At 48.9% G+C, this 24,767-nt stretch overlaps 2 protein-coding genes across 4 annotated transcripts; both read left to right on the top strand.

The window, feature by feature from the left end:
• Nucleotides 1-93: 93 nt before the first annotated feature.
• On the top strand, nt 94-14,700 carry LOC146073669 (tubby-related protein 3-like). Of its 3 annotated transcripts, none has more exons than XM_083181037.1 (11): nt 94-203; nt 2,241-2,292; nt 3,213-3,381; nt 6,395-6,775; nt 7,683-7,780; nt 7,854-8,051; nt 8,129-8,241; nt 8,477-8,591; nt 8,698-8,796; nt 11,643-11,814; nt 11,936-14,700. In XM_083181037.1, the coding sequence occupies exons 1-11, from the start codon at nt 184-186 to the stop codon at nt 12,067-12,069; spliced, it is 1,551 nt and encodes a 516-aa protein (XP_083037163.1). In that variant the 5' UTR covers nt 94-183; the 3' UTR covers nt 12,070-14,700. The 3 variants fall into 3 exon arrangements, with proteins under 3 accessions (XP_083037163.1, XP_083037162.1, XP_083037164.1); XM_083181036.1 differs by lacking the exon at nt 94-203 and adding an exon at nt 634-711; XM_083181038.1 differs by lacking the exon at nt 94-203 and having other exon boundaries at nt 3,179-3,381.
• Nucleotides 14,701-17,643: 2,943 nt separating this feature from the next.
• CDKN1B (cyclin dependent kinase inhibitor 1B) lies at nt 17,644-22,687 on the top strand. The gene is made up of 3 exons (XM_083181039.1): nt 17,644-18,109; nt 20,075-20,201; nt 20,657-22,687. The coding sequence occupies exons 1-2, from the start codon at nt 17,743-17,745 to the stop codon at nt 20,191-20,193; spliced, it is 486 nt and encodes a 161-aa protein (XP_083037165.1). The 5' UTR covers nt 17,644-17,742; the 3' UTR covers nt 20,194-20,201; nt 20,657-22,687.
• Nucleotides 22,688-24,767: the final 2,080 nt, after the last annotated feature.

The raw sequence follows: 24,767 nt of genomic DNA, 5'->3' as shown, positions 1-24,767 counted from the left end.
ATGACTTGTATGCACTGTACCCGCCCCACAACGCTCAGGGAATCTTCAACCAATCACCTGAGACCTCTATCTAGTACTGACCAATAGGAAGTCGGGACACTGCTGAGTGCGGTTGTCAGGAGCCGGCTGGTTGCTAAGGGACTGGGTTCTGTGTTCCTAACGGGAACGGAGAGGCTGCAGGAGATGGAATCCGGCGGGGCCAGGTACTACCGGAGGGGTCCTCACCCCACATTACACCTGGGGGCCTCACATTACACCGGGGGCATTCACCGCACATTACACCGGGGGGTCTCACCCACATTACACCCGGGGGCCTCACCCCACATCGGGGGGTCTCACCCAACATTACACCGGGGGTCCTCACCACACATTACACCGGGGCCGCACATTACACCGGGGGGTCTCACCCACATTACACCGGGGGGTCTCACCCACATTACACCCGGGGGCCTCACCCCACATTACACCCAGGGGCCTCACCCCACATTACACCGGGGGCATTCACCCCAGATTACACCGGGGGGGTCTCGCCCCAGATTACACCGGGGGGTCTCGCCCCAGATTACACCTGGGGGTCTCACCCCAGATTACACGGGGGGGGGGGTCTCACCCCAGATTACAACCGGGGTCCTCACCCCACATTACAACCGTGGGTTCTGTGTTCCTAACGGGAACGGAGAGGCTGCAGGAGATGGAATCCGGCGGGGCCAGGTACTACCGGAGGGGACCTCACCCCACATTACACCTGGGGGTCCTCACCCCACATTACACCGGGGCATTCACCGCACATTACACCGGGGGGTCTCACCCACATTACACCGGGGCCGCACATTACACCTGGGGCATTCACCGCACATTACACCGGGGGGGTCTCACCCACACTACACCCGGGGGCCTCAGCCCACATCGGGGGGGTCTCACCCAACATTACACCGGGGGCATTCACCGCACATTACACCGGGGGCATTCACCGCACATTACATCGGGTGCATTCACCGCACATTACATCGGGGGCATTCACCGCACATTACACAGGGGGGCCTCACCCCACATTACACCCGAGGGCCTCACCCCACATTACACCGAGGGCCTCACCCCACATTACACCGAGGGCATTCACCCCACATTACACTGGGGGCATTCACCGCACATTACACCAGGGGGGGGTCTCGCCCCAGATTACACCGGGGGGGTCTCGCCCCAGATTACACCGGGGGGTCTCACCCTAGATTACACGGGGGGGGGGGTCCTCACCCCACATTACAACCGGGGTCCTCACCCCACATTACAACCGGGGTCCTCACCCCACATTACAACCGGGGTCCTCACCCCACATTACAACCGGGGTCCTCACCCCACATTACACCCGGTGTCATTAGCCCCGCAATTATCGTGGGGCCCTCACCCTATATTAAAGGGGTGGGGGGGGGGGGGTGATAATTAATCTTAACCTTGCTCATTAATTATGATGGTCCCCACACTCTGTATTACAATGGATGGGCACTCACCTTATATTACATGGGATCTACACACCTATATTAAATCAGGGTGCCCTCACCTTATATAACACAGGGTCTACACACCCTATATTACACCTGGGGGGCCCTCACCTTATATAACATGGGATCTCCACACCCCACATTATATCGGGGAGCCCTCACCTTATATTACATGAGGTCTCCACACCCCCATATTACATCAGGGGACCCTCACCTTATATTACACTGTTTTTCCACACCCCATTTTACACCTGGGGGGCTCACATTATATTGCATGGATTTTCCACACCCCCATGACCCTCACCTTGTATTACACAGGGTCTCCACACCCCATATTACACTGGGGAATCTCCATCCTGTATAACACAAGGGGTCCTTCCCTCCCATTATGCCTGGGCCCCAGACTGTTCTGCAGGGGCTCCACACACTGTATTCTAATACATAGGCATGCCATCTACCCTTTCATACTTTAATATATAGATATCCCATTTCTATCACCCTACTCTAATACACAGACACCCCATCTCCCTCACCCCCAGTAAAACACAGGACCCTCTATCTTCCTGCTCCACACTGTTTCCCGTACAAGAGGTGCCCTGCTCCTCTCTTTGAGCTGACATTTCCCTGACACACAGGCGCTGCGCTAGCAGGATGACCAGCAGGCCTATATGGACGAGTCGGAGGATCCTGTTCCCATTCCCAAGTATTCCCCTGTGACCGTTGTGTCTGTTTCTCTTACAGTATCTTAGACGATGAAAATGCCAAACTGCGCCAGCTCAAACTGCACAATCAGGTATGATAACTAGGGGGATGGACACAGTGCGACACCTCATGTTACCACAATATGTGTCCTCACTAATACACAATGATTGTGTCTAAACTACTTCCAGGTGGGGATTGTTATCCCCCTCTCATTGCGCCACATAACTATACACAAGTGTTATTGGTCATTCGCGGACTGTGTTGCTTGTGGCTTAGAGAATCTGCAGTTTCCAAGCGAATTACCACGTGAGGCTGACTGGTGTGCACGACTCTTCTAGGGACACATAGGGGGTGATTCAGGTTCACTCGCAACGCAGAGAGTTACATTTGAGTGAGTTATTTTGTTTCTGTGCAGGGTAAATACTGGCTGCTTTATTTTTACACTGCAATATAGATATCAGTTTGAAGTACAAACCCCTCCCAAATCTAAAGGGTCGATCCTATTAACCCCGAAAGGTGCGGATGATTTGAGAGTTGCGAATCATCATGACACCGGGAGCACTTTACGGAGGGCTGAATTCGCTGCGAGCACTGTTCTGCGAATTCGGCCCTGCGAAGGGTGCGTGATAGACTTAATTCGGGTGCTGTTTTCAGCGTTAAAACTGCACCCGAACGGCAACTTGCACCTTTTGGGGTTCATAGGCTCGACCTCTAACTCTCTCTTCACATGTTACATCTGCCCCACCTGCAGTGCTTTTGTGAATGTGCTTTGCGAGTTAACCTGAATCACCCCATAATGGGGGAAAGCTTCTAAGATAGGTTATATATCAGGTGGGATGTTGCTATGGGCAACCAGATACTATCTATGACCTTCTAGAAGGTACTAAATAATAAGAAGTAGAGTCTGGTTGCTATAGACCTCCCAGGTTAGTGCCTGGGTTTCCCTGCCTGGTTCCTTCCATTAATAACCCATACAGTTGGGGTTCTTGCTTCCTTCCCTCTCTATGGTAGCGCGCTCTCCTGGAGCAGAAGCAGAGAAGGAAGAGACAGGAGCCGCAGATGGTGCAGCCGAACCATGAATCCCGGCACCGACGTGCTAAACCCAAGAAGAGCGAAGAGCAAGCTCCTCTGGTGCAGAGCCCAACCCCGAGATCCGTGTCTTCAGACGTCATCCTGGATGGTCAGTGACACACTACGGGGTGCATCTACACACACCGCAACCTATGACATTCCATTTCTCTACTGCATCCTAGAAAATGATAGGATCTTCTTGGTTGCTATGGGAAACATCACCTCTTTTACGTTTTAGTAAATTCTTTAGAATGGTCAGGGTTTCTACACCAGTTACTGGGCAATAGTCTGTTGTAAGAAACCTCTGGGTGAATAGGCCATTGATTGGTAATGTCTCCACACTGTATATTACATGGGGTCTCCACGCCCTATATTACACCTGGGGGGCCCTCACCCTATATTACATGAGGTCTCGTCACCCCATATTACACCAGTTACTGGGCAATAGTCTGTTGTAAGAAACCTCTGGGTGAATAGGCCATTGATTGGTAATGTCTCCCCACTGTATATTACATGGTGTCTCCACACCCTATATTATACCTGGGGGGCCCTCACCCTATATTACATGAGGTCTCGTCACCCCATATAGTCTGTTGTAAGAAACCTCTGGGTGAATAGGCCATTGATTGGTAATGTCTCCCCAGATGTTGGGTTACCCTGTAAATGACAATACACTCTAAGTTACTCCCTTTTGTGCTGCTCGGGACAATTTATCTTTGGTCTAAATCCATTTCAGCCATGTAATAGAATCTATCCTACAGCCAGTGCAAATGTAATATAAGGCTAACCCTGCTCCACACCCCTATGGGGGGAATCAAGTGTTGTGCGCGCTGTCAGCCATTGATGGATGAACATCGGGGGGGGGGGGTCCGTTAACAATGCACGTGAACGCGCATCGTTAAAAAACTGTTTAGTAAATATACTCAATATTGTTAAGGGCCAATATGAGCAATATATTTTAAAAACATCTAGTGTGTATGGGGCTTGGGTCACCCAGCTGACTCCTGGCCCTTGTATGGGGCTTGGGTCACCCAGCTGGCTCCTGGCCCTTGTATGGGGCTTGGGTCACCCAGCTGGCTCCTGGCCCTTGTATGGGGCTTGGGTCACCCAGCTGGCTCCTGGCCCTTGTATGGGGCTTGGGTCACCCGGCTGGTTCCTGGCCCTTGTATGGGGCTTGGGTCACCCAGCTGGCTCCTGGCCCTTGTATGGGGCTTGGGTCACCCAGCTGGCTCCTGGCCCTTGTATGGGGCTTGGGTCACCCGGCTGGCTCCTGGCCCTTGTATGGGGCTTGGGTCACCCGGCTGGCTCCTGGCCCTTGTATGGGGCTTGGGTCACCCGGCTGGCTCCTGGCCCTTGTATGGGGCTTGGGTCACCCGGCTGGCTCCTGGCCCTTGTATGGGGCTTGGGTCATCCGGCTGGCTCCTGGCCCTTTAACGCATATGAGATTTGTTTGTAACCATCATGCAATGTTCATTGACTGCCCTTCTGCAACCAGTATTCCATATATTGCCCTATACTCCTCTGTGTGTAAGGGAGGGGACGGAAGAATTAAACAGAATCCTCTTGTCCCTTCCAGCCCCTGTTTCTGCCCTACATAGCAGCGGATTGCCTTTCATCTGTTTTACAATCTGTAACCCAAGCCGCAGGATCTCTCTTAGGCCCTTATTCAGATCTGATCGCAGTACAAATTTGTTTGGATTGGGCAAAACCATGTGCGCTGCAGGTGGGGCAGATGTAACATGTATAGAGAGAGTTAGATTTGTGTGAGTTATTTTGTTTCTGTGCAGGGTAAATACTGGCTGCTTTATTTTTACACTGTAATTAAGATTTCAGTTTCAACACAATCCCTCCCAAATCTAACTCTCTCTGCACATGTTACATCTGCCCCACCTGCAGTGCAGCATGGTTTTGCCCATTTTCTGAACAAATTACTGCGATCAGATCTGAATAAGGGCGCTAGTGCTGCCCCAACTACAACGTCTTAAAGTTGCACCTTTGGCCTGTATTTAATCTAAGCCCCATTTTGGAAGTGGAATCAGCAGTAATAAGAATCGAAGCGATCAGTTGCTAAAGGAAACAACTTCTCCCACTGTGAGCAGGAGACAGCTGTAGCGTGTAATGAGTGACACCTATAAGGTGTGGGTTGTACGACCTTAGTATCTGACTCTTAGCAGATGGGTGCACAGCCAAAGTATCCCATGTTCCGTAACACTGGCCTCAGCTGCTGACGTCACCTGCAGTATCCACCACGTAGGCCAACAGTGGGGAACCTCCGGCTCACGGGCCGTATATGGCCCCCGCAGCCGTTCTCTCCGGCCCGCCCACCCTCCTGACGGCTGCGGAGGGAGTCAAGTACAGGGGAAATTTTGCGAGAACTACCGACCTCTCGCGAGATTTCCCCTATACTTGACTCCCTGCACAGCCGTCGGAGCACACAGACCGGCAATTCTTAAACTGCGGCAGCCGCGGAGTGTGAATTTGAAAGTGTATTTTTTTTTTTTATATATATCTGGCCCGCGATGCATTTTACGCCAATGCAAACGGCCCTTGACCACAAAAAGGTTCCCCACACCTGACGTAGGCCGATATTGTGGCCCCAAATTCAGCATCACATCCGCAAATGGAGCCTGATTCAGGTTCATACGCTATTTAGTGTGTGCGGCTCTACGCATGCGTAATGGCGAATATACGCATGTGCAGAGCCAACGCAGAGGCGTTCACACAGAGGGGGGCGGACATGGGACTGGCGCATGGGGATGGCCAACATTTCCTGGGCATGCCCACAAGAACGGTGGGTGCACCCAGAAAAATGCTGGGCGTCCCTATGCAACCGAAGGCGTGGCGAAACCTGTATGGGGCGGGCGGTTGATGTCACACCCGTCTTTGGCCAGGTCTTCATAAAGCCTAGACTGAGTGACTCTTTTTTGCGAATGGGGGAAATCATTTTCTTGCTGAATAAGGCCCATGGTCCTAAATAAATCCAGCCAGTAGTGACTGGCCATGTCCGGCTGATGACTGCTGTCACTGGGCACATGGCTAATTTGTATGTTGTGCCTCAGACCCCCGTCTTTGTTGGCAATGCTGAAGTCTCTCCTCTTGTCCCCTTCTGCTCACTGCTGCAGGAATAGACGGGCCGGCTGCCTTTCTTAACTCCGAGAGTCAGGACCGGGAATACAAAGTTCACATTCTCACCGTGGGAGAAACCTGCCCTGACGATATCGATTCAGAAGGCTCCAGGCCGAACTCAACTCAAGCAAATGACCGGTCCAGGTCTAGCGAGGTCAAGACTCACTCTGGTTCAAGGGGAGGGAAAGGCAAGTCCCCGACACCTGAGACCAAAGTCTTAGCTGCTTCCAATGAGGCAAAAGCCCGCCGGGCCTTAAAGAAGGTGAAGGCCCATTCTGCTGTCAGCGAAACTCCAGCCAGGCCGGACTCTGAGGAAGAGACCGAGGCCAGACCAGATGTGTCCAAACGTGACCTCCAGGAAATGCTGCAGGAACGGGGTGAGTCACCTTCCGTCATTGGGCGTAAGATCCACCGACACATAAATCTGCTCTCCGTACTGGTGGCTTCCAGGGACTGTGGCAGCCTCTGTACCTGGTCCACATTGACAAAAAGTGGACACATGGAAAGGTGACGTGTGGCGAGCCCGAAGCGTGGCGAGTGCACACGGATTAGTTTACATGTTTTCTGCGTCCCCTCGCTGCGCTCGCCTCACTATATAAAATCAGCTCCATGCGTAGTTGGATAGTGGGGGTATGAAATCACCCATGGGTGACTATACAATTAAAAATCGGGTCTTTACAATGAAAAATCGCATCGCATGAACTATATGCCACTATATTGCATGCGATGCAATACAATGAAAAAAATCGGGCGCCCAGATATTACACAAGTACCGTTTCTCCTAGTTACCATGTTTTAAAAAAATACCCTGTGTTTTTTTTTTTTTTTTTTTTAATATTATTTTTTTTTTCTAATCCAACCTTTACCAGTACAGCAATGGTTTAGAGATGTGAATTTAACCACAGCACAATACTAACAGAGGCCATCCTGATAGGAATATAACCCGCATCACTGGTGTATTATTTTAATCCTATCATACACTGAGCGCTTATAACACACCTGTAAACAATACAGTTTGCTGATAGTAAATATTTCATAGTGTGCAGGGATAAGGACTCCTAATAGGGGTCACTGAGTACAGGAATTTCCCCCGGGAAGTTCACTGAGTACACCACAGAAGATCACGTAGCTGCAGTCTTGATGTATGACCTCTTTATTCATAACGGATTACATTACATTGTCTTATTCATTATTGGTTTGTTTCGTGGGGGATGATTTGTTGCCCCCTAGAGGACATTAGCAGTTGGATGTTCATATTGTAAAATCAGTTTGTGTTCCCAACAGGTATATCTGACAGCCTGAACTTTGATGAAGAGTCTACGGATGAGGCAGAGTCTGGAAGCCCCCGGCCTGGATCCTCCTCCAGCAAGAAATCCCTCACAGTAAGTCGCCATCTTGTCCTGAGCATTTGTCAGCTTTTTGACTTGGCACTAACCGGCGCTGTGTCCTTCCCAGGACTCGGCCTCTGCAGAGACCTTGCCCGCGGCGCCTTGTGGGGACGTCGGGGATGTGGGAGACCTGAAGGAGTTCGCTCTGCATCCTGCCCCTCGCGGCACTACCATAAGATGCCGAATCAGCCGTGACAAAAAGGGGATGGACCGTGGTCTGTACCCAACCTACTATATGCACATGGAAAGGGATGACAGCCGAAAGGTGAGATGGGAGGCGGGAGGACTAGACGGGAAGAGCAGTTGTTCGGCCGTTTGCCTCATCTTCTCCCTCTCTTTCAGGTTTTCCTTCTTGCCGGGAGAAAGAGGAAAAAAAGCAAAACGTCCAATTACCTGATTTCTGTTGACCCCACTGACATGTCGCGGGAAGGGGGCAGTTTTGTAGGCAAACTCCGGTGTGTATGGGAACTGTTGTTGTTGTTGTTGTTGTTATTATTATTGGTTATTTATATGGTGCCACAAGGGTTCTGCAGCGCCTATGTGTTATACATCATTGGATAAGAAGATTGGGGTCCTGATGACCACCCAGGCTGTCCTATCCTTTCCCACCTGTGTCACCTCCTCCGCTCAGACATTTATGTTTTACGTGACTGTTTATATTGTTTCCCTTTGTTGCCACCAATCTGCCAGATCCAACCTGATGGGGACTAAGTTTACAGTGTACGACAGTGGTGAGAACCCGTCCAAAGCTCTGGGACTGACGGAGAACAGCCCGGCGCGGCAGGAGCTGGCCGCTGTTTGTTATGTAAGAGACGGATTCTTCATCTTCCTCATCTTCACGTCAGTCCTCTGGTTGCAGACTCGATATTTAATCTACTTTCTATCTCTCTCTCCCCTCTGGCACCCACCAGGAGACCAACGTCTTGGGGTTCAAGGGACCTAGGAAGATGTCCGTGTTAATCCCCGGAATGAACATCAATCATGAACGCATCCCATTCCAGCCTCTAAATGTGAGTTAGATTGCACATAGATTGGACCCACACAATTCTAACACGTGGAGAGTATCAATGATCGCTGTCATCAATACCCTCATAGAATAGACAGAAGGGTGAGCTGCGCTTGGTTTCACTGATCGTGATAACATACACAATAGTATTAAATCAATATATTTAATTAAAAAAAAAACACATGTAAATAAAAAAGAAACAACATACAAGGACATGAATACGAGCTTGAATTGGCTGCAATCATTCAAATATTTATATTTATTATTTCCAGGATATTAAAATGACAGAACTAGCTCTTTTTGTTGGATTAAGATGGTGGTATGAAGATGCTCCTTTGTTGGTAAGGGAGCAGGGCATATGAATATTGCCTGTATTGGTAAAAGTTCCAGTGAAATACCCAGCTTGGGGTGAGATAATTACCCTGTTTGGTTGGCTGAATTCCGTCCATGTATATCTGTGAAGTTTAGTAGGTCTTGCCCGCAGAGCTGTTCTACGGGGAGGGCAAATCTCACGGCCTTTGAGTGTTGTAGCTGGTCCGGAACCGTGACAAAGTGGCTCGATGCGTTTCGGTGTACAGAACAGACACTTTCCTCGTGGCTTGATGCGTTTCGGTGTACAGAACAGACACCTTCCTCGTGGCTTGATGCGTTTCTGTGTACAGAACAGACACCTTCCTCGTGGCTTGATGCGTTTCTGTGTACAGAACAGACACCTTCCTCGTGGTTTGATGCGTTTTGGTGTACAGAACAGACCCCTTCCTCGTGGCTCGACGCGTTTCTGTGTACAGAACAGACACCTTCCTCGTGGCTCGAGGCGTTTCGGTGAACAGACACCTTCCTCGTGGCTTGACACGTTTCAGTGTACAGAACAGACACCACTTTTTATTTTTATTTTTTATATACTGCGCATTTATAATGGGTGCAGTGAGCGTGGTGCACACTGGCCCCTGATTCCCAGGGGGGACCACACCGCACACACTGCACCCATTTATATTTTTATTTTTTAATACTTACCATCTGATACCAGCTTTAGCGCTGCCGCGCTATATTTAAGGTGATCTGCGCATGCAATCTAGGGGCTGAGCTCTCTAGTGATCAGACTCCTACAGCGCGGCGCTGCTCCCGGCAGAGAGGAGGGGGGACTGGCAGGACTCTTTATGTAACTGGATAGGGGACTTCTTGACTGATAGGCCCCAAGTGGTAAGAGCAGGTAAACTGTGCTCAGATCTAGTTATGCTGAGTACGGGGGTCCCGCAGGGGTGTGTGCTAAGTCCGTTTCTTTATTCAATCTTTACATCTGATTGTAAACCAGCGTATGACTCGAATGCCATAATTAAATTCGCTGATGACACAACACTGATAGACCTCATAGACAATGATAATGAAGCAGCATACAGGAGTGAGATTCAGTTACTAACCGAGTGGTGTAACGCCAATAATCTTTTCTTAAATGCCAGTAAAACAAAAGAAATTGTTGTCGATTTTAGAAAAAGGAAATCTAAACCGATCCAGCCAGTAGAAATCAATGGGACAGTTGTGGATCAGGTTCCTAATTTTAAATTCCTGGGCACTTACATTTCAGAAGACCTGACATGGTCAACTAATGTTAACTGTCTAGTGTGGAAGGCCCATCAACGCCTTTTTTTTCTTTGGATGCTTAAGAAACAACAATTATCGCCACCAATTCTATTAAATTTCTATAGATGTGCGGTAGAAAGCATCCTAACAAACTGCATTACTGTGTGGTACGGGAATTGCACTGTAGTAGAGCAGAAGCAAATCCAAAGGGTAATAAAACTGGCTCAGCGAGTAGTGGGGGTTCCTCTTCCATCAGCTAATGATATTCAGAGGAAACGCTGCTTGCGTAGGGCACACAGTATTGCTAAGGATAAAACCCACCCAGCAAATGTGCTGTTTACTTTGTTACCTTCTGGCAGACGGTTCAGGTGCTTGAAAAGTAAAACAAGTAGGATGAGGGATAGTTTTTTCCCGTGGGCGATTTTAGAAATTAATGTTGAAATGGGTTAGGAGTTGGTGGTTGGGTTTGCCTATGGACTATCTTGTATTTTATTTGTTGATGGTTTGTATTGGATGGATGCTAAACTGAATTTTGTCACCCTATTTGGGGTGATGACAATAAAGAGGTATCTAATCTAATCTAAATGGACCTTTTCCTTTCTTAAAATGACTCTGCCCTCAGCTCCACAGAATGTCACGGTGGTCTGTCCTTGAAGTCCTGCTCATGAAGGACCCCATAAAATCTCTCCTATAGACCATTGTGATGTCGCCTCTAATGAGGGGATTTTGTTTACATTTGAAATACATTACACATTTTACGTTTTACTCCCACACGTCTCAGCCCAGCGCATCCTGGTTTAAATCCCTCCCGTCTCCATGGTTGCGACTCCGCTGGTGATTTTCACTCACATATGTCAAACTGATTTAGAGAAGACTACAGGCACGTAAAGTCTTTTTGTCTTTTCAAGGCTGCAGCTTTGATTACTGTGAAACGATCAGCTCTTAACAAACACGTTAACATGTTCGTTCGTTGTTACACGGTGACCAGAAGTCGTATCGCCTTCAAATAACGACGGCTTTCTAAACGCTGGAAATCGGTAGTAATTCTGGCGCCTTGGGAAATGCACGGCTAATTCTGAATGTAGATGGTCTCCTTACAATCCGGCAACGAGCATCCTGTTTTGGGCCCAAAGAAAAGCTTATTTACCTTTCTTGCTTTGCTACAATTGTAGCATTGCCGGGGTGAATGCAGAATTGACTGTGTTTGTTTTAGCTGTTTGACGAATTCATGTTTGTTTACATCCATAAAATGAACGTAATACTTTGTGGCAGGAATCCGAGGGCCTTCTGACCAGGTGGCAGAACAAGCGTATGGAGAACATCATTGAGCTGCACAACAAGGCTCCGGTGTGGAACGACGACACACAATCCTACGTTCTGAACTTTCACGGCCGCGTCACCCACGCATCGGTGAAGAACTTTCAGATCGTGCATGACAATGACCGTGAGTTTCGCTGCGTGTACTGGTTTCTCTCTCTCTCTTATTGGTTGCTTTCTGCAGTCTGTGTGTTGCCACCTCCGTCGCACGTTTGTCTGATTGTGGCCCTTTTCCTCTCTGTTCCCAGCGGAGTACATCGTCATGCAGTTCGGCAGAGTCGCTGAGGACCTCTTCACGTTGGACTACAGTTACCCATTGTGCGCTTTGCAGGCTTTCTCCGTGGCCCTCTCTAGCTTTGACAGCAAGCTGGCGTGTGAGTGAGAGAGAGAGAAGCCCTGTATGTACTATAAATGTAAGACTAGCACCCCTGCTTGCTTCTTCCTCCTTCTGCCAGCCGCACGTAGGGCTGTGCCGGACCCCAGGAGCAATGTGTGTATCAGACTGCATCTAGGACATAATGCTCATCGTCTGCGAAGAAACCACTGTGCCTTTATTCACACCAAATATACTGCCGTGTGGGAGGCCGACCGGAGTCCGCAGTCCCTGCTCTGCATGTACTGATGGCTGCTCTCTCTACAGTGACCTCAGTCCCCGCTCTGCATGTACCGACCGCTGCTCTCTCTACAGTGTCCTCAGTCCCTGCTCTGCATGTACAGACCGGCTGCTCTCTCTACAGTGTCCTCAGTCCCTGCTCTGCATGTACAGACCGGCTGCTCTCTCTACAGTGTCCTCAGTCCCTGCTCTGTATGTACCGACCGGCTGCTCTCTCTACAGTGACCTCAGTCCCTGCTATGCATGTACAGACCGGCTGCTCTCTCTACAGTGTCCTCAGTCCCTGCTCTGTATGTACCGACCGGCTGCTCTCTCTACAGTGACCTCAGTCCCTGCTCTGCATGTACCGACCGGCTGCTCTCTCTACAGTGTCCTCAGTCCCTGCTATGCATGTACCGACCGGCTGCAATCTCTACAGTGTCCTCAGTCCCTGCTATGCATGTACCGACTGGCTGCAATCTTTACAGTGTCCCCAGTCCCTGCTCTGCATGTACCGACCGGCTGCTCTCTCTACAGTGTCCTCAGTCCCTGCTCTGCATGTACCGACCGGCTGCTCTCTCTACAGTGTCCTCAGTCCCTGCTCTGCATGTACCGACTGGCTGCTCTCTCTACAGTGTCTTCAGTCCCTGCTCTGTATGTACCGACCGGCTGCTCTCTCTACAGTGTCCTCAGTCCCTGCTCTGCATGTACCGACCGGCTGCTCTCTCTACAGTGTCCTCAGTCCCTGCTCTGCATGTACTGACCGACTGCTCTCTCTACAGCGTCCTCAGTCCCTGCTCTGTATGTACCGACCGGCTGCTCTCTCTACAGTGTCCTCAGTCCCTGCTCTGCATGTACCGACCGGCTGCCCTTTCTACGGTGTCTTCAGTCCCTGCTCTGCATGTACCGACCGGCTGCCCTTTCTACGGTGTCTTCAGTCCCTGCTCTGTATGTACTGACCGGCTGCTCTCTCTACAGCGTCCTCCGTCCCTGCTCTGTATGTACCGACTGGCTGCTCTCTCTACAGTGTCTTCAGTCCCTGCTCTGTATGTACTGACCGGCTGCTCTCTCTACAGTGTCCTCAGTCCCTGCTCTGTATGTACTGACCGGCTGCTCTCTCTACAGCGTCCTCAGTCCCTGCTCTGCATGTACCGACTGGCTGCTCTCTCTAAAGCGTCCTCAGTCCCTGCTCTGCATGTACCGACCGGCTCTCTCTACACCAACAGTGCAGGTTTTGTAGATATCCAGGCTTGAGCACAGGTGAGTTAATTAGTATCTGATGGATTCTGATTAAACCACCTGTGCTGAAGCCTGGATATCACTAAAACCTGCACTGTTGGTGTGCCTTGGGGACCGTGGTTGAGACTGCCTGCTCTACAGTGTCCTCAGTCCCTGCTCTGCCTGTACCGACCGGCTGCTCTCTCTAAAGCATCCTTGATCCCTGCTTACTGCCTTATTATATTGCATATAGTGCTGTGTACAGGAACCCTCTGCCTGCTGCTGTCTTGTAATACAGCGTACAGTGTACTATCCCTCTGCCTGATGCTGCCTTATAATACAGTGTAGGGGCCCTCTGCCTGCTGCTGCCTCATAATACAGTATACGGTGTAGGGGCCCTCTGCCTGCTGCTGCCTTATAATACAGCATATGGTGTAGGGGCCCTCTGCCTGCTGCTGCCTTATAATACAGTATACAGTGTAGGGGCCCTCTGCCTGCTGCTGCCTTATAATACAGCATACGGTGTAGGGGCCCTCTGCCTGCTGCTGCCTTATAATACAGTATACATTATAGGGGCCCTCTGCCTGCTGCTGCCTTATAATACAGCATACGGTGTAGGGGCCCTCTGCCTGCTGCTAACTTATATTTGGCCGTATAGAAGCGCCAGGGTGGTCGCCCTGTTGCATATTCCGCCTACTATATATACACACTGTGCTGTATATAAGCACTGTTCAGCTTGGCGGGTAGGTGCTCCCTATGTGATAACTGTACTGTCTCTGCTTAATGTTACCTACCTGGCTGTTTCAGCAACCAGTGGCGCCGCTGATGGCTGTCTAGGCGCTGTGCAGCTCGGCGGGTATGTGTTCCCCACATGTAATGTCTTATTGTAATGTATGTAATGCCTTCACTCCCCCTTCATCCCTGCTTGATGCTGCACTGTAAATCCACAAAAAATTCCTAGTGTGTGCAAGCATACATGGCCAATAAAGTTGATTCTATTCTATAAGGGGTATTGTGTATGATAACGGTACATGCTGTGCTGTATATAAGGGGTATTGTGTATGATAACGGTACATGCTGTGCTGTATATAAGGGGTATTGTGTATGATAACGGTACATGCTGTGCTGTATATAAGGGGTATTGTGTATGATAACGGTACATGCTGTGCTGTGTCTGCTCTGTATCCTCCTGTCCCTGCTAGTCTCTCCTGTCCCTGCTAGTCTCCTCATCCGTATCTGTCCTGCACTGCTAAAGATGCACCAGGGGTTATACCATTATCCCCGCGTCCTTATCGCCTGGTACCGGCTCTTATTGGGTATTCTGTCCGATAAGCAGCATCCCGGAGCCACAATCACACATGAGAGCGGGAACTTTGCCCAGATACGTTTTTTGGCCTCCGTTCTTCTGGGAATCAGGCCCTTAATGTTATTACAAAGAAACGTATATCGAATACAGGTACAACATCGATTATCCGGAACCTCTGACGACTATGTCGATATTCGGGACAAAAAAACATGAAAAACTCATGTCAACCTTTTAACTGTCGACCTAATGCTTGTGTTGACTGTCCAGCGCTGTCTACCTTATTTCACGTGTCAACCCATACCCCATTCAGTAACAGCGGTCTACAGTGAGGAGTAGTACGGCTAGCAGCAAGGGACAATCGGAGTTTGTTGATTTCATACATTTGTATATTGGATTAAATGCCGGATTATCTTCTAACTGGAATCTGCTTACTAATAAATGTACACGTGAGGTTATTGCAGGGATGTGGCCACTGATGACGTGTGCAAGGTCTGACTAACCTCAAAGGGACATGGTACTGTACCTACTAAGATTGGCCGAGTGGGAGATCAGGAGAGAAACAGCCCAATCCCCCGATCCCGTCAGGCTCGCAACCATTTTTTTATTTATAACCCGATCCTCTTCCAGTGACTGTTTTGAGGATCGCTTACAGTGCGGTTGAGACTCGGAGGGTTAAGCGTAGGGGTCCGTATTCTGTCTACAACTCAATGTCGGCTGATCATGTATTTTTCTATAAGGATGAAATGAATGTTCTTGTTGTTATGAGGTCTCGCCTTAATGGAAACCGCGATATGCTCCGGTCATTAAAAAGGGAAAAAAAATCTATAGCGGTGGTTCTCAAACTCGGTCCCCATACGGTTCACATTTTCCAGGTCACTCGACATTCATGACTCACTGAGACATTTTAAAAGATCCACAGGTGGAGCTAATTATCTCACTTGTGATTCTGTGAGGAGACCTGCACCGTGTGGGGTCCTGCGGACCGAGTTTGAGAACCTGTGCTCTATAGTAATCGGAAGATCTGATCAGGCACTTTAATAGCAGACTCTCTGTGTATCATTGTTCTACATTGAAAATCACATTTTTATATTGTGTACTTTGTATTTTGGCAATAAAATTATAATTTTTTTGCTCCCCAACAAAATGTGTCTGTTTCATTACACATTATATTTACTGCGTGTATTATGCAATGCCTGATTCAGAGGTGCGCACAGTTGAGAGAATGCAAGTTAGGAGCTTTAATTATAAATTGCGCGTCTGAAACTTACATAGGAGACTTTGCAGCAGACCGGCTGCTGGAGGAGTCGCTGTGGTCACCGATGGTGCATTCATTGGATCTCTCGGTGCACTTGTGCAAAGAGGGCGTCCTAGGATTTGCTTAGTCCATTGCACAGCGGGGCACGAGAGAATCGCACACACTGACATTTGCACACTTTCGCACTAGAGTGTCCGTGAGAAATCGCAGCCGTGCCTGGTCTGCAAGCACCTCTGATTCATGTCCTCAGGGACCCGGTGCATGTTTGAAAAATAAGCTAGGAGCCAGCTGGCTGCGGTGTTATCACCTTCCACTTTATCGCTTCATCTCCACTTTATCACTTCACCATTTTATCACTTCTTCATGTTTAATACACCTGCCCCATTGATCTGTAAACAAATCAGTATCTAAAACTACATGTAAACATATTGGTTTATTTTTGCGTTACCTCCGTACTGCGGTGTTGTCCTCTGCGCTTGCGTCTCGCATAAATAAAGCTCTGGGATTGTATTGATATTTTGTACCAAGTAAAGAGAAGCCTCGCTGACAGTTATACTGTTATTTTGTGCCTACTTATTGCACTGATGCAACTGTTCCTCCCGTTATAGCATCCGCCCCTGACTACGGGATCAGATGCTGGTGTTAGCCCACTGAGCTCCTTCCTACTGGATGACTGGGAGCATGAGAGAGGGATCTATTCTGATCCCTCTGTCTCCTAGGGATTTCGCTCTGCGCCTAGGTGTGCCACACATGCTCGGTAACGCTGTCAGGCAGCTGCCAAGTAGGAGTGGCCTGGCTGGCAGGGCAGATGCTCAGCATGGCTCCAGCGACACTGAATTGTGCCAGTGTGTTAATGTACAGAATGCTATGTACTAAACCTCTGAAAGAGATAAAGTAATGCCCAATCTGCACCTAACTGTCATTTTTCAATCAGCCAGTAATGTGGCAGTTAGGAACTGATTAGTTGGTACTTTCTCTCTCTCTCTCTCTGAGGCTTGTCGATAATGTACAGCTGCACATATAGGAACCATCGATGGTCCCCCTTGCTTTTCCTATACACTTTGTGGTAGCGCCAGGGGCGGAGCTAAGCTGCTCTGTGCCCCGTTCCTTAAAAGGGGGGGAATATTCAGTTGAGGCTTTATTATTTATTATTATTATTTACCATTGATTGCGGTGGGAAAGCCTTGTGGTTTTCACCCATCAAAGGCAAAATTATTCTACATCGGTCATAGACCATCGATGATATTGATCATTGATAGTTGATGGCCAGCTCTACCTAATACATGTTCTGGCACTGCCCAGGGAGGTTCCTTATCCTTGCAGGGTGCCCTGCTGGGACTTGTAGTTCTACAACCGCTGCAGTGCCACAGGGTGCCTGGGACTTGTAGTTCTACAACAACTGTCAATGCTGTAGACCTCATACTACATAATATGACAGCCAGATTGTCAGCTCTGCGGCCCAGGGGATGACCATCCAGGTGTACACCCTAGGACAAGCCACAGATGCCGGGTGTTTGGGGGTCACCTCGCATCTCCCCCGTTCCACCTTAACCGGGAGGGTCCCGCCGGCAGCCAATCACCGGTAGGGGGCGTTTAAATCCACCCGACGGGCGCTGGCTGCCCCACCGCCATATTGGGCAGCGCAGAGAGCCGGTGACCCGCTGAGCCCGAGCTGCTGAGCCCCATGTCGGGCGTGCGCCTGTCCCCGGGCTCCCCGGGCGTGGAGCGGGTGTCCCGGGCGCCCGGCTCCCCGCGCCCCCCCGCCCGCCGCTGCCTGTTCGGCCCGGTGGATCACGAGCGGCTGTCCCGGGAGCTGGCCCGGTGCCGGGGGAAGCTGGAGGACGAGCAGCGGGAGCGCTGGAACTTCGACTTCTCCGCCGAGCGCCCGCTGGAGGGGCCCCTGAGCTGGGAGCTGGCGGGGCCCGACACACCCGAATTCTACCGCCGGGGGCCTCACCGCAGGCTCCGCGGGGCCCGGAGCGGACGGGAGGAGGAGAGCCCGGAGCCGGCCCGGGAGAGGAGGAGGAGCGGCCCGGGGGAGCCAGCAGCGGGTGAGGAGGAGAAAGAGGGGCCGCGGGACGCCCGGCGGGGGGCGGGGACTGTGTGGGGGGGTCACCAGTGTTACTTTGTGTCATCACCATAGTGTGTGTCACATTGTATTATTGTCTGTGTGTGTGTGTGTTTGTATGTATGTATGTCACATTGTATTGTCACATTGTATCATTGTTTGTGTGTGTTTGTATGTATTTATGTCACATTGTACCATCAGTGTGTGTGTGTGTGTGTGTGTGTGCGTCACTTTGTATCATTATCAGTGTATGTGTGTTTGTCACATTGTATTATAGTGTCACATTGTGTCATTGTAGTATCACATTGTATCATCATAGTATGTGTATGTCACATTGTATCATTATCAGTGTGTGTGCGTCACAATGTATCATTGTCACATTGTATCATTATCAGTGTGTGTGCGCACGCGTCACATTGTATTATTATAGTGTCACAGTGTGTGTTTGTCACATTGTATTATAGTGTCACATTGTCATTTGTAGTATCACATTGTATCATAGTATGTGTATGTCACATTTTATCATTAAAGTGTCACCGTCACATTGTATCATAGTGTGTGCATTATATTGTCATCTTAGTGTGTCACGTTCTATCATCATAGTGTGTTTGTGTGTCACATTGCATATTTATAATGTGTGTGTGTGTGTCGCATTGCATCATTATAGTGTCACATTGTATCATCCTAGTGCCTGATCATGTGTCATATATCAGTGTGTTCTATCTTAGCTTAGTGTCTGAGGTCACATTGTATCATTGTGTGTGTGTGCATAAGGTGTCTAGCAGTATGGCACACTGTGTGCTGCCAGTAATGGGGTCTTAGATTGTACATTTATGTCAGTGTGATGAGGGTTGCATTGTGTATGTGTGTGTGTGTCACATTGTGTCTTTCATCCAGCATTGTTACTGGCTGGAAATCGTGTTACACAGTGTATCTGTGTCACTTTGTCGTTGAGTGCTTGTGGCACACATTAGTCCACATAACAATTACAGGTATCTGTCATTTATTATCGTGTGATTGTGTTACATTGTATCTTGTATTTCAGAGTATGTGATCGTATATCTCCGACTGTCTGTTGTGTTACACAACATCTGACTGCATTGCGAGTTACATTGTACGTGTCCTATATATTAGTGTGCTTGTGTTACATTTGTATTTGATCAATGTGTATTCACATGGTAGTGTAATTTCAGTGTTTTGTGTTGCATGTCATCTACACTGTACCTGTTGTGTGTAGTACATTTTATCTGTTGTGTACTTCAGCGTTGTCACATTCTACCTAAATTTTGACAGATTGTGTGTTGTAATTGTTAATTTATATGAGATTTGACTGTGTGTTACATGTCACTTTCCTTGTCTCAGTGTGTTTGTGCTACATTGTGTCTGATTACTGTGTGTGTGTGTGTGTGGCGGAGTCTAATTTCATCTGTTACAAAACATTAATTATTGTTGTTACGTTGTATCCAGCAGGCAGACGTTTTACATCGCATCACATCTTGTGAGAGCCTGGTTTGTGTTACACTGTAACTGATTTTGTATGTTGTGCTGAATGTATCATGTGTGTTTGTATGTGACTTGCATGTGTTACTAGGGAAACAGGTGCATTCTGGGTAATGCTGTACTATATATGCAAATCACCTGACTGCACTTACCCCCAGCAACGTTTTCTACAGAACCACATTCCCCAGCCACCGTTTGCAAAATGACGGGCACCGCAAGGGGGAACTACAAGTCCCAGCTTGCTGTGGCACATTGTTACCATTTTGCAGACAGAGGGGGATTGTATCAAGTCTTGTAGAGAGTGCTTGCTTTGAGCAACTTCTCCACTGTATCTCTCTCCACGACTTGGTGTATCTCCCCAATAATGACAAAGTTTCTGTCCTCTCTGCTCTCTCTCAGGTTCATGTCCCCCCTGTATGTAACCTGTGTGTTGACCTTTCCCCCCCAGCTGATGCTCCCCCGTCCAACATGAAGAGACCCCACAGGAGGGATGTCGGCGAATCGTCAGAGAGCGGCTTGACGCCTCCACCGGAGCAGACGCCCAAGAAGAGCCGCCCCAGCACGTAGAGGAACGGGTATGTGCAGTAGGTGGGGACCTGTCGCTCTATGTAGGTAGAGACCCCTCATTCTGATCCGCTCTGTCTATTGCTTCCAAGCAGTTCCCACACTGCTCCCCTCATGTACATCCCTTGATCTCTGGGGGGGTCAGGTCCGATGGGGGGGGCAGGTCCGATGTGAGTATCTCAGTCTCCACGTTCCTGAGGTTCCAGCGAGGGAAATTCATCGTATTGTAGCCATAAGCTCATTATACAAACATAGTGGGACTCTCGTCTGTAAACAACACATAGCGGAAGTCGGGGTGGGGGCTGGGGTCAGGATGTGGTCTGCTGGGAGACCGTGCGTGTGACGTGGGCAGGTGTTCGAAAACAGATGCAAATACATGACGATCCAATGTGTCCAGCCGTGTGTGTGTGTGTGTAAATATATTATACCTCCTGAACCCTCTGTCTCTCTCTCTCTCCCCCCACAGGATCTGGCCTGGCCTCCCCCCCCAGTGTTGGCTGACTCCTGCCCACTCAGCCCGTGGACTCTGTCACTGGTGGGAGACTTCTGCAAGCACTGATACAGAGTAACACTACACAGCCCTGGGCAGAACATGTAGCAATGTGCATCTAGCACCTTCCGCTTCTCTCACTACCCGTCTGCTCCCCGTTGCCCCTTGTGTAGCACATAAAATGTTTTAGAGAGGGGCGGGGGGGCGTGAGACGAAGGGTCACACTGATTGGAGTGAAGAGAACTATCGGGGCTTGAATGGAAGATCGCCTGACGGATCTTTTTTAAATTCTTCAGCACAGGGCGGCCTGTAATGCATCAGGAACGGCGTGCGAGCTATCGCAGAAAGGTGGCATTTCCCGTAGCAACCAACATTTTACTATGTTTATTTTTTTTAATTCTTAATGCGGTTTATAGAGTAAAATCAGATACCTTGGGGGTTTTAAAACCTGCGGTTCAGACTGTATTTATGACCGAAATGTAGTGAAACGCGTTAAAGGATTGGCATTGGCGCTTTAAATTTCAGGTGTAAACATGATCCGAATCGCTGGGTTTTAGAACCCTATGGTTGGTAGGTGAACCCCCTGGTATCAATGTGTAATGCCACCTCTTTCGTTCTCGCCAGCTTGTCCCTTTGTCTGACTGACGCATTTCACGCTTCATCCAAACTGTCAGTTTTAAGCATTTTCTTTGCTCTTGCTGAACTACAACTGACAGAATCTCCCCCCCCCCCCCCCCCCCAAATAATTTAACAACTACAAGGGGTCCTGTTGCTGGTCTCTTAGGCAACACCCGCTCCCTCCTGTGTTTTTCTATGTGACGCGTTTCACCAATTTCTGCGGGCAAAGGCACATTTTGGCAGGTCCTCATATTAAGAACGGCCAGAAAGTATTGTTAAAACTCTCTCTTGCAGGTTGTAGTAGTACATGGCCTCATTTTGACTTTAGTTGCTCAGTTGATGCAAATGCACAGCGCCGCCTACAGGCTGTGCCAGGTACTGCACCCGATTTCTAAAACATGATTTCTTCCACAACAGTCTGGAATACCCGTCCCTTCCTATCGGTGCATTCAGGCCGTACCTGTGCTGAAAGATGGCTCCACAGTATTTTTTTTTATTTTTAAACAATTTTTTTATTACAGTTTTTTTTCTTTTTTTTATGTGTGTACATATAAATATATCTATTTTTTAATTTGTGATAGGGTTTGAAAACAAAATTAATCTGATCTTGTGAACACTGGCTACAGCTGTTTGACAACAAAATTCTGTTTGTACGCTCTCTGTCCATCCAACCAACCAACGCATTTCCGTTATTAAATTGGGGAAACCAGTATCTTGGAACAGTACTACCCCCCCCTCTCACCAGAGACGGGGGTTAATCATGTTATATCATATTCACACTCGGCTTAGGGTAATTTCCGGATGCACAGCCCACCCTACGATCACAGGAAGACGGGGGGGCGAATATTTCACCAGTACTGCACTTCCTGGGCGCTGGATCCAGCAGCGCCCAGCCTTAGTACTCTCTCATCACCCGCCCGCGTGCATTGTGTCTGTATGTAGCATACTCTATGATGACCAATTTGAAATGTGTGAATTGCTGTGTGAAGACACTGAAACATTGTACTAACTTATTTATGTTTTAAAAGAGAAAAAAAAAAAAAGAAATTTTGTTTAATCTAAAAAAAAATTTAATTTTAAAATTTCTGATGTTTTTCAAGAAGCCACAGCGGCAAATGTTGTGCATCTGTAAATGGTGTTTATATATACATATATATTTTTTTTCTCTTGTTTTGCTGAAGTGTAGCAGGGTTTTGTCTTTGTTTTTTTTAAAGCATTTTTGGTATAATTTGGCCGTAGAAGAGGTTGCAGACTGAGCCAGATGACTTATAAGAAAAAAAATATATATAGTTTTTGTTTTTTTTTGTAAAAGTTTGAAGAAAAAAAAAAGTTTGATTTGCTGTACCAACGTCATGCAATCATAAAATAAAACTGAAAAAATAATCTTAATTTCCTGCACAAAAGCAATGAATGTGTTCTTTACCGCTAGCAACATCTTAGGCCTTGGTTTCCCCAAGAAGGGATGTAGTAAGGATCCGGCGGACGATGGCGAAAATGCTGACAAATCCCATTGGTTAGGTTTAGGGTTTGACACTAGGGGAGGGTCGGAGTAAGGAAGTGGGTGGGTGGGACTTAGGGTTAGGCTGCAGTAGGGGAGGCTTAGGGTTAGGCTGCAGTGGTGGGGGGGGTTAGGTTTAGGCTGCAGGAGGGGGTGGTTACAGTTAGGCTGCGGGAGTGGTTAGGGTTGGGGAGTGGTTAAGGCCGGGCTGCAGGAGGGGGTGGTTAGGGATAGACTGCGGGAGAGAGTGGTTAGGGTCAGGCTGCGGTAAGGGAGGGTTATGGTCATTATTATTATTATTTTATTTATAAGTGTTTTGCAGCGCCGTACAAAGGAACAGTACAGGGAGACAAAACTTGGCATTACATTGAATAATTAACAGAAATCGATTACAGGTAATGAGCGCCACAGTTCTATACACATTACAGCTTAAATATAAATAGTGAGGACTCGATCAACGTGCTACTGGAAGCTTGTGGCCAATGATGGAGAGGAGTATGAGGACAAAGGGGTGCCGGACGGCTCCCCGACAGTCGGGAATCCGACTGCTCCCTCGTGGGGGTCCATGACCCCCATAGAGGGAGAATAAAATAGGTGGCGAGCTCAGCTGGTCACTGAGTGTTTGAGTATGGGAGAGCTGTGAGTGACATGTGAAGAGAAGAGAGCTTTGACAACAGGAGGGAAGAGGCTGCGGGAGGGAGTGGTTAGGGTTGGGGAGCGGTTAAGGCCAGGCTGCAGGAGTGGATGGTTAGGGATATGCTGCGAGGGTGGGCGGTTAGGGTCAGGCTGCGGGAGGGAGTGGTTAGGGTTGGGGAGTGGTTAAGGTCAGGCTGCAGGAGGAGATGGTTAGGGATAGGCTGTGAGGGTGAGCGGTTAGGGTCAGGCTGCAGGAGGAGATGGTTAGGGATAGGCTGTGAGGGTGGGCGGTTAGGGTCAGGCTGCAGGAGGGAGTGGTTAGGGTTGGGGAGTGGTTAAGGTCAGGCTGCAGGAGGAGATGGTTAGGGATAGGCTGTGAGTGTGAGCGGTTAGGGTCAGGCTGCGGGAGGGAGTGGTTAGGGTTGGGGAGTGGTTAAGGTCAGGCTGCAGGAGGAGATGGTTAGGGATAGGCTGTGAGGGTGGGCGGTTAGGGTCAGGCTGCCGGAGGGGGTGGTTAGGGATAGGGTGGGCGGTTAGGGTCAGGCTGCCGGAGGGGGTGGTTAGGGATAGGGTGGGCGGTTAGGGTCAGGCTGCGGGAGGGAGTTGTTAGTGTTACATTTTGCTATTGGGAATGGGACCATTTGGATATTGTATCCAGCCCTGAAGAACAGTTTTATAACGGCTTAGGGCTTGCAACAGCTTAGGTGACTGTGCACTTAATCTGCAGAACTGAGGACCAAGGAGTAGGTGGGTTCCATACCATGCATTGGGAGGGCTACATGGGCAGCACCCACCATGGCATTTAGCATAGTGCCATTAACAAATGATCCACGCTGCATCGCTCAAGAGATTTTTGTTCTGATGTGTGTTTTGCCTCCACTTTTGTATTACATCTATAAATCAAAAGAGGGAAAAAAAGAGGAAATTGGCTTAATTCAAATCTATAGTCCTTCTGCAGAGATTTACGCGGCACAACATGGTTCCGCTACGCGCCTATCTCATTCTTACAGTGCCTGTAGGAAAAGGTGTCGCCAGGTCCCAGTAAACTTACCCACAGTGATGCGCTAATGCTGCTGCAGATGCGATTATGGACTCAGAGTATGTGGAAAAATATAATGTAACAGCAGCCGCGATCTGTAGAGACCGCCACGGAGCCATCGTAGCTGGAACTGCTCACACAGGAGACTATTTAGTTCGACATTGACAAAAGGTTGACATGAAGCGGTCGGCATGAGGTTTTCCTACATCAAAACATGCCGACATGCACACCATATAAGTGTACAGCGTCCCCTCGTATGGCTCACTTGGATCGTGAACAAGTCAGTTTTAAAAAAT

Source organism: Crinia signifera, chromosome 4, assembly GCF_055691185.1.
Source record: "Crinia signifera chromosome 4, ASM5569118v1, whole genome shotgun sequence".
NCBI classification, from domain to species: domain Eukaryota; kingdom Metazoa; phylum Chordata; class Amphibia; order Anura; family Myobatrachidae; genus Crinia; species Crinia signifera.
This window is presented reverse-complemented; position numbering and strand designations above follow the sequence as displayed.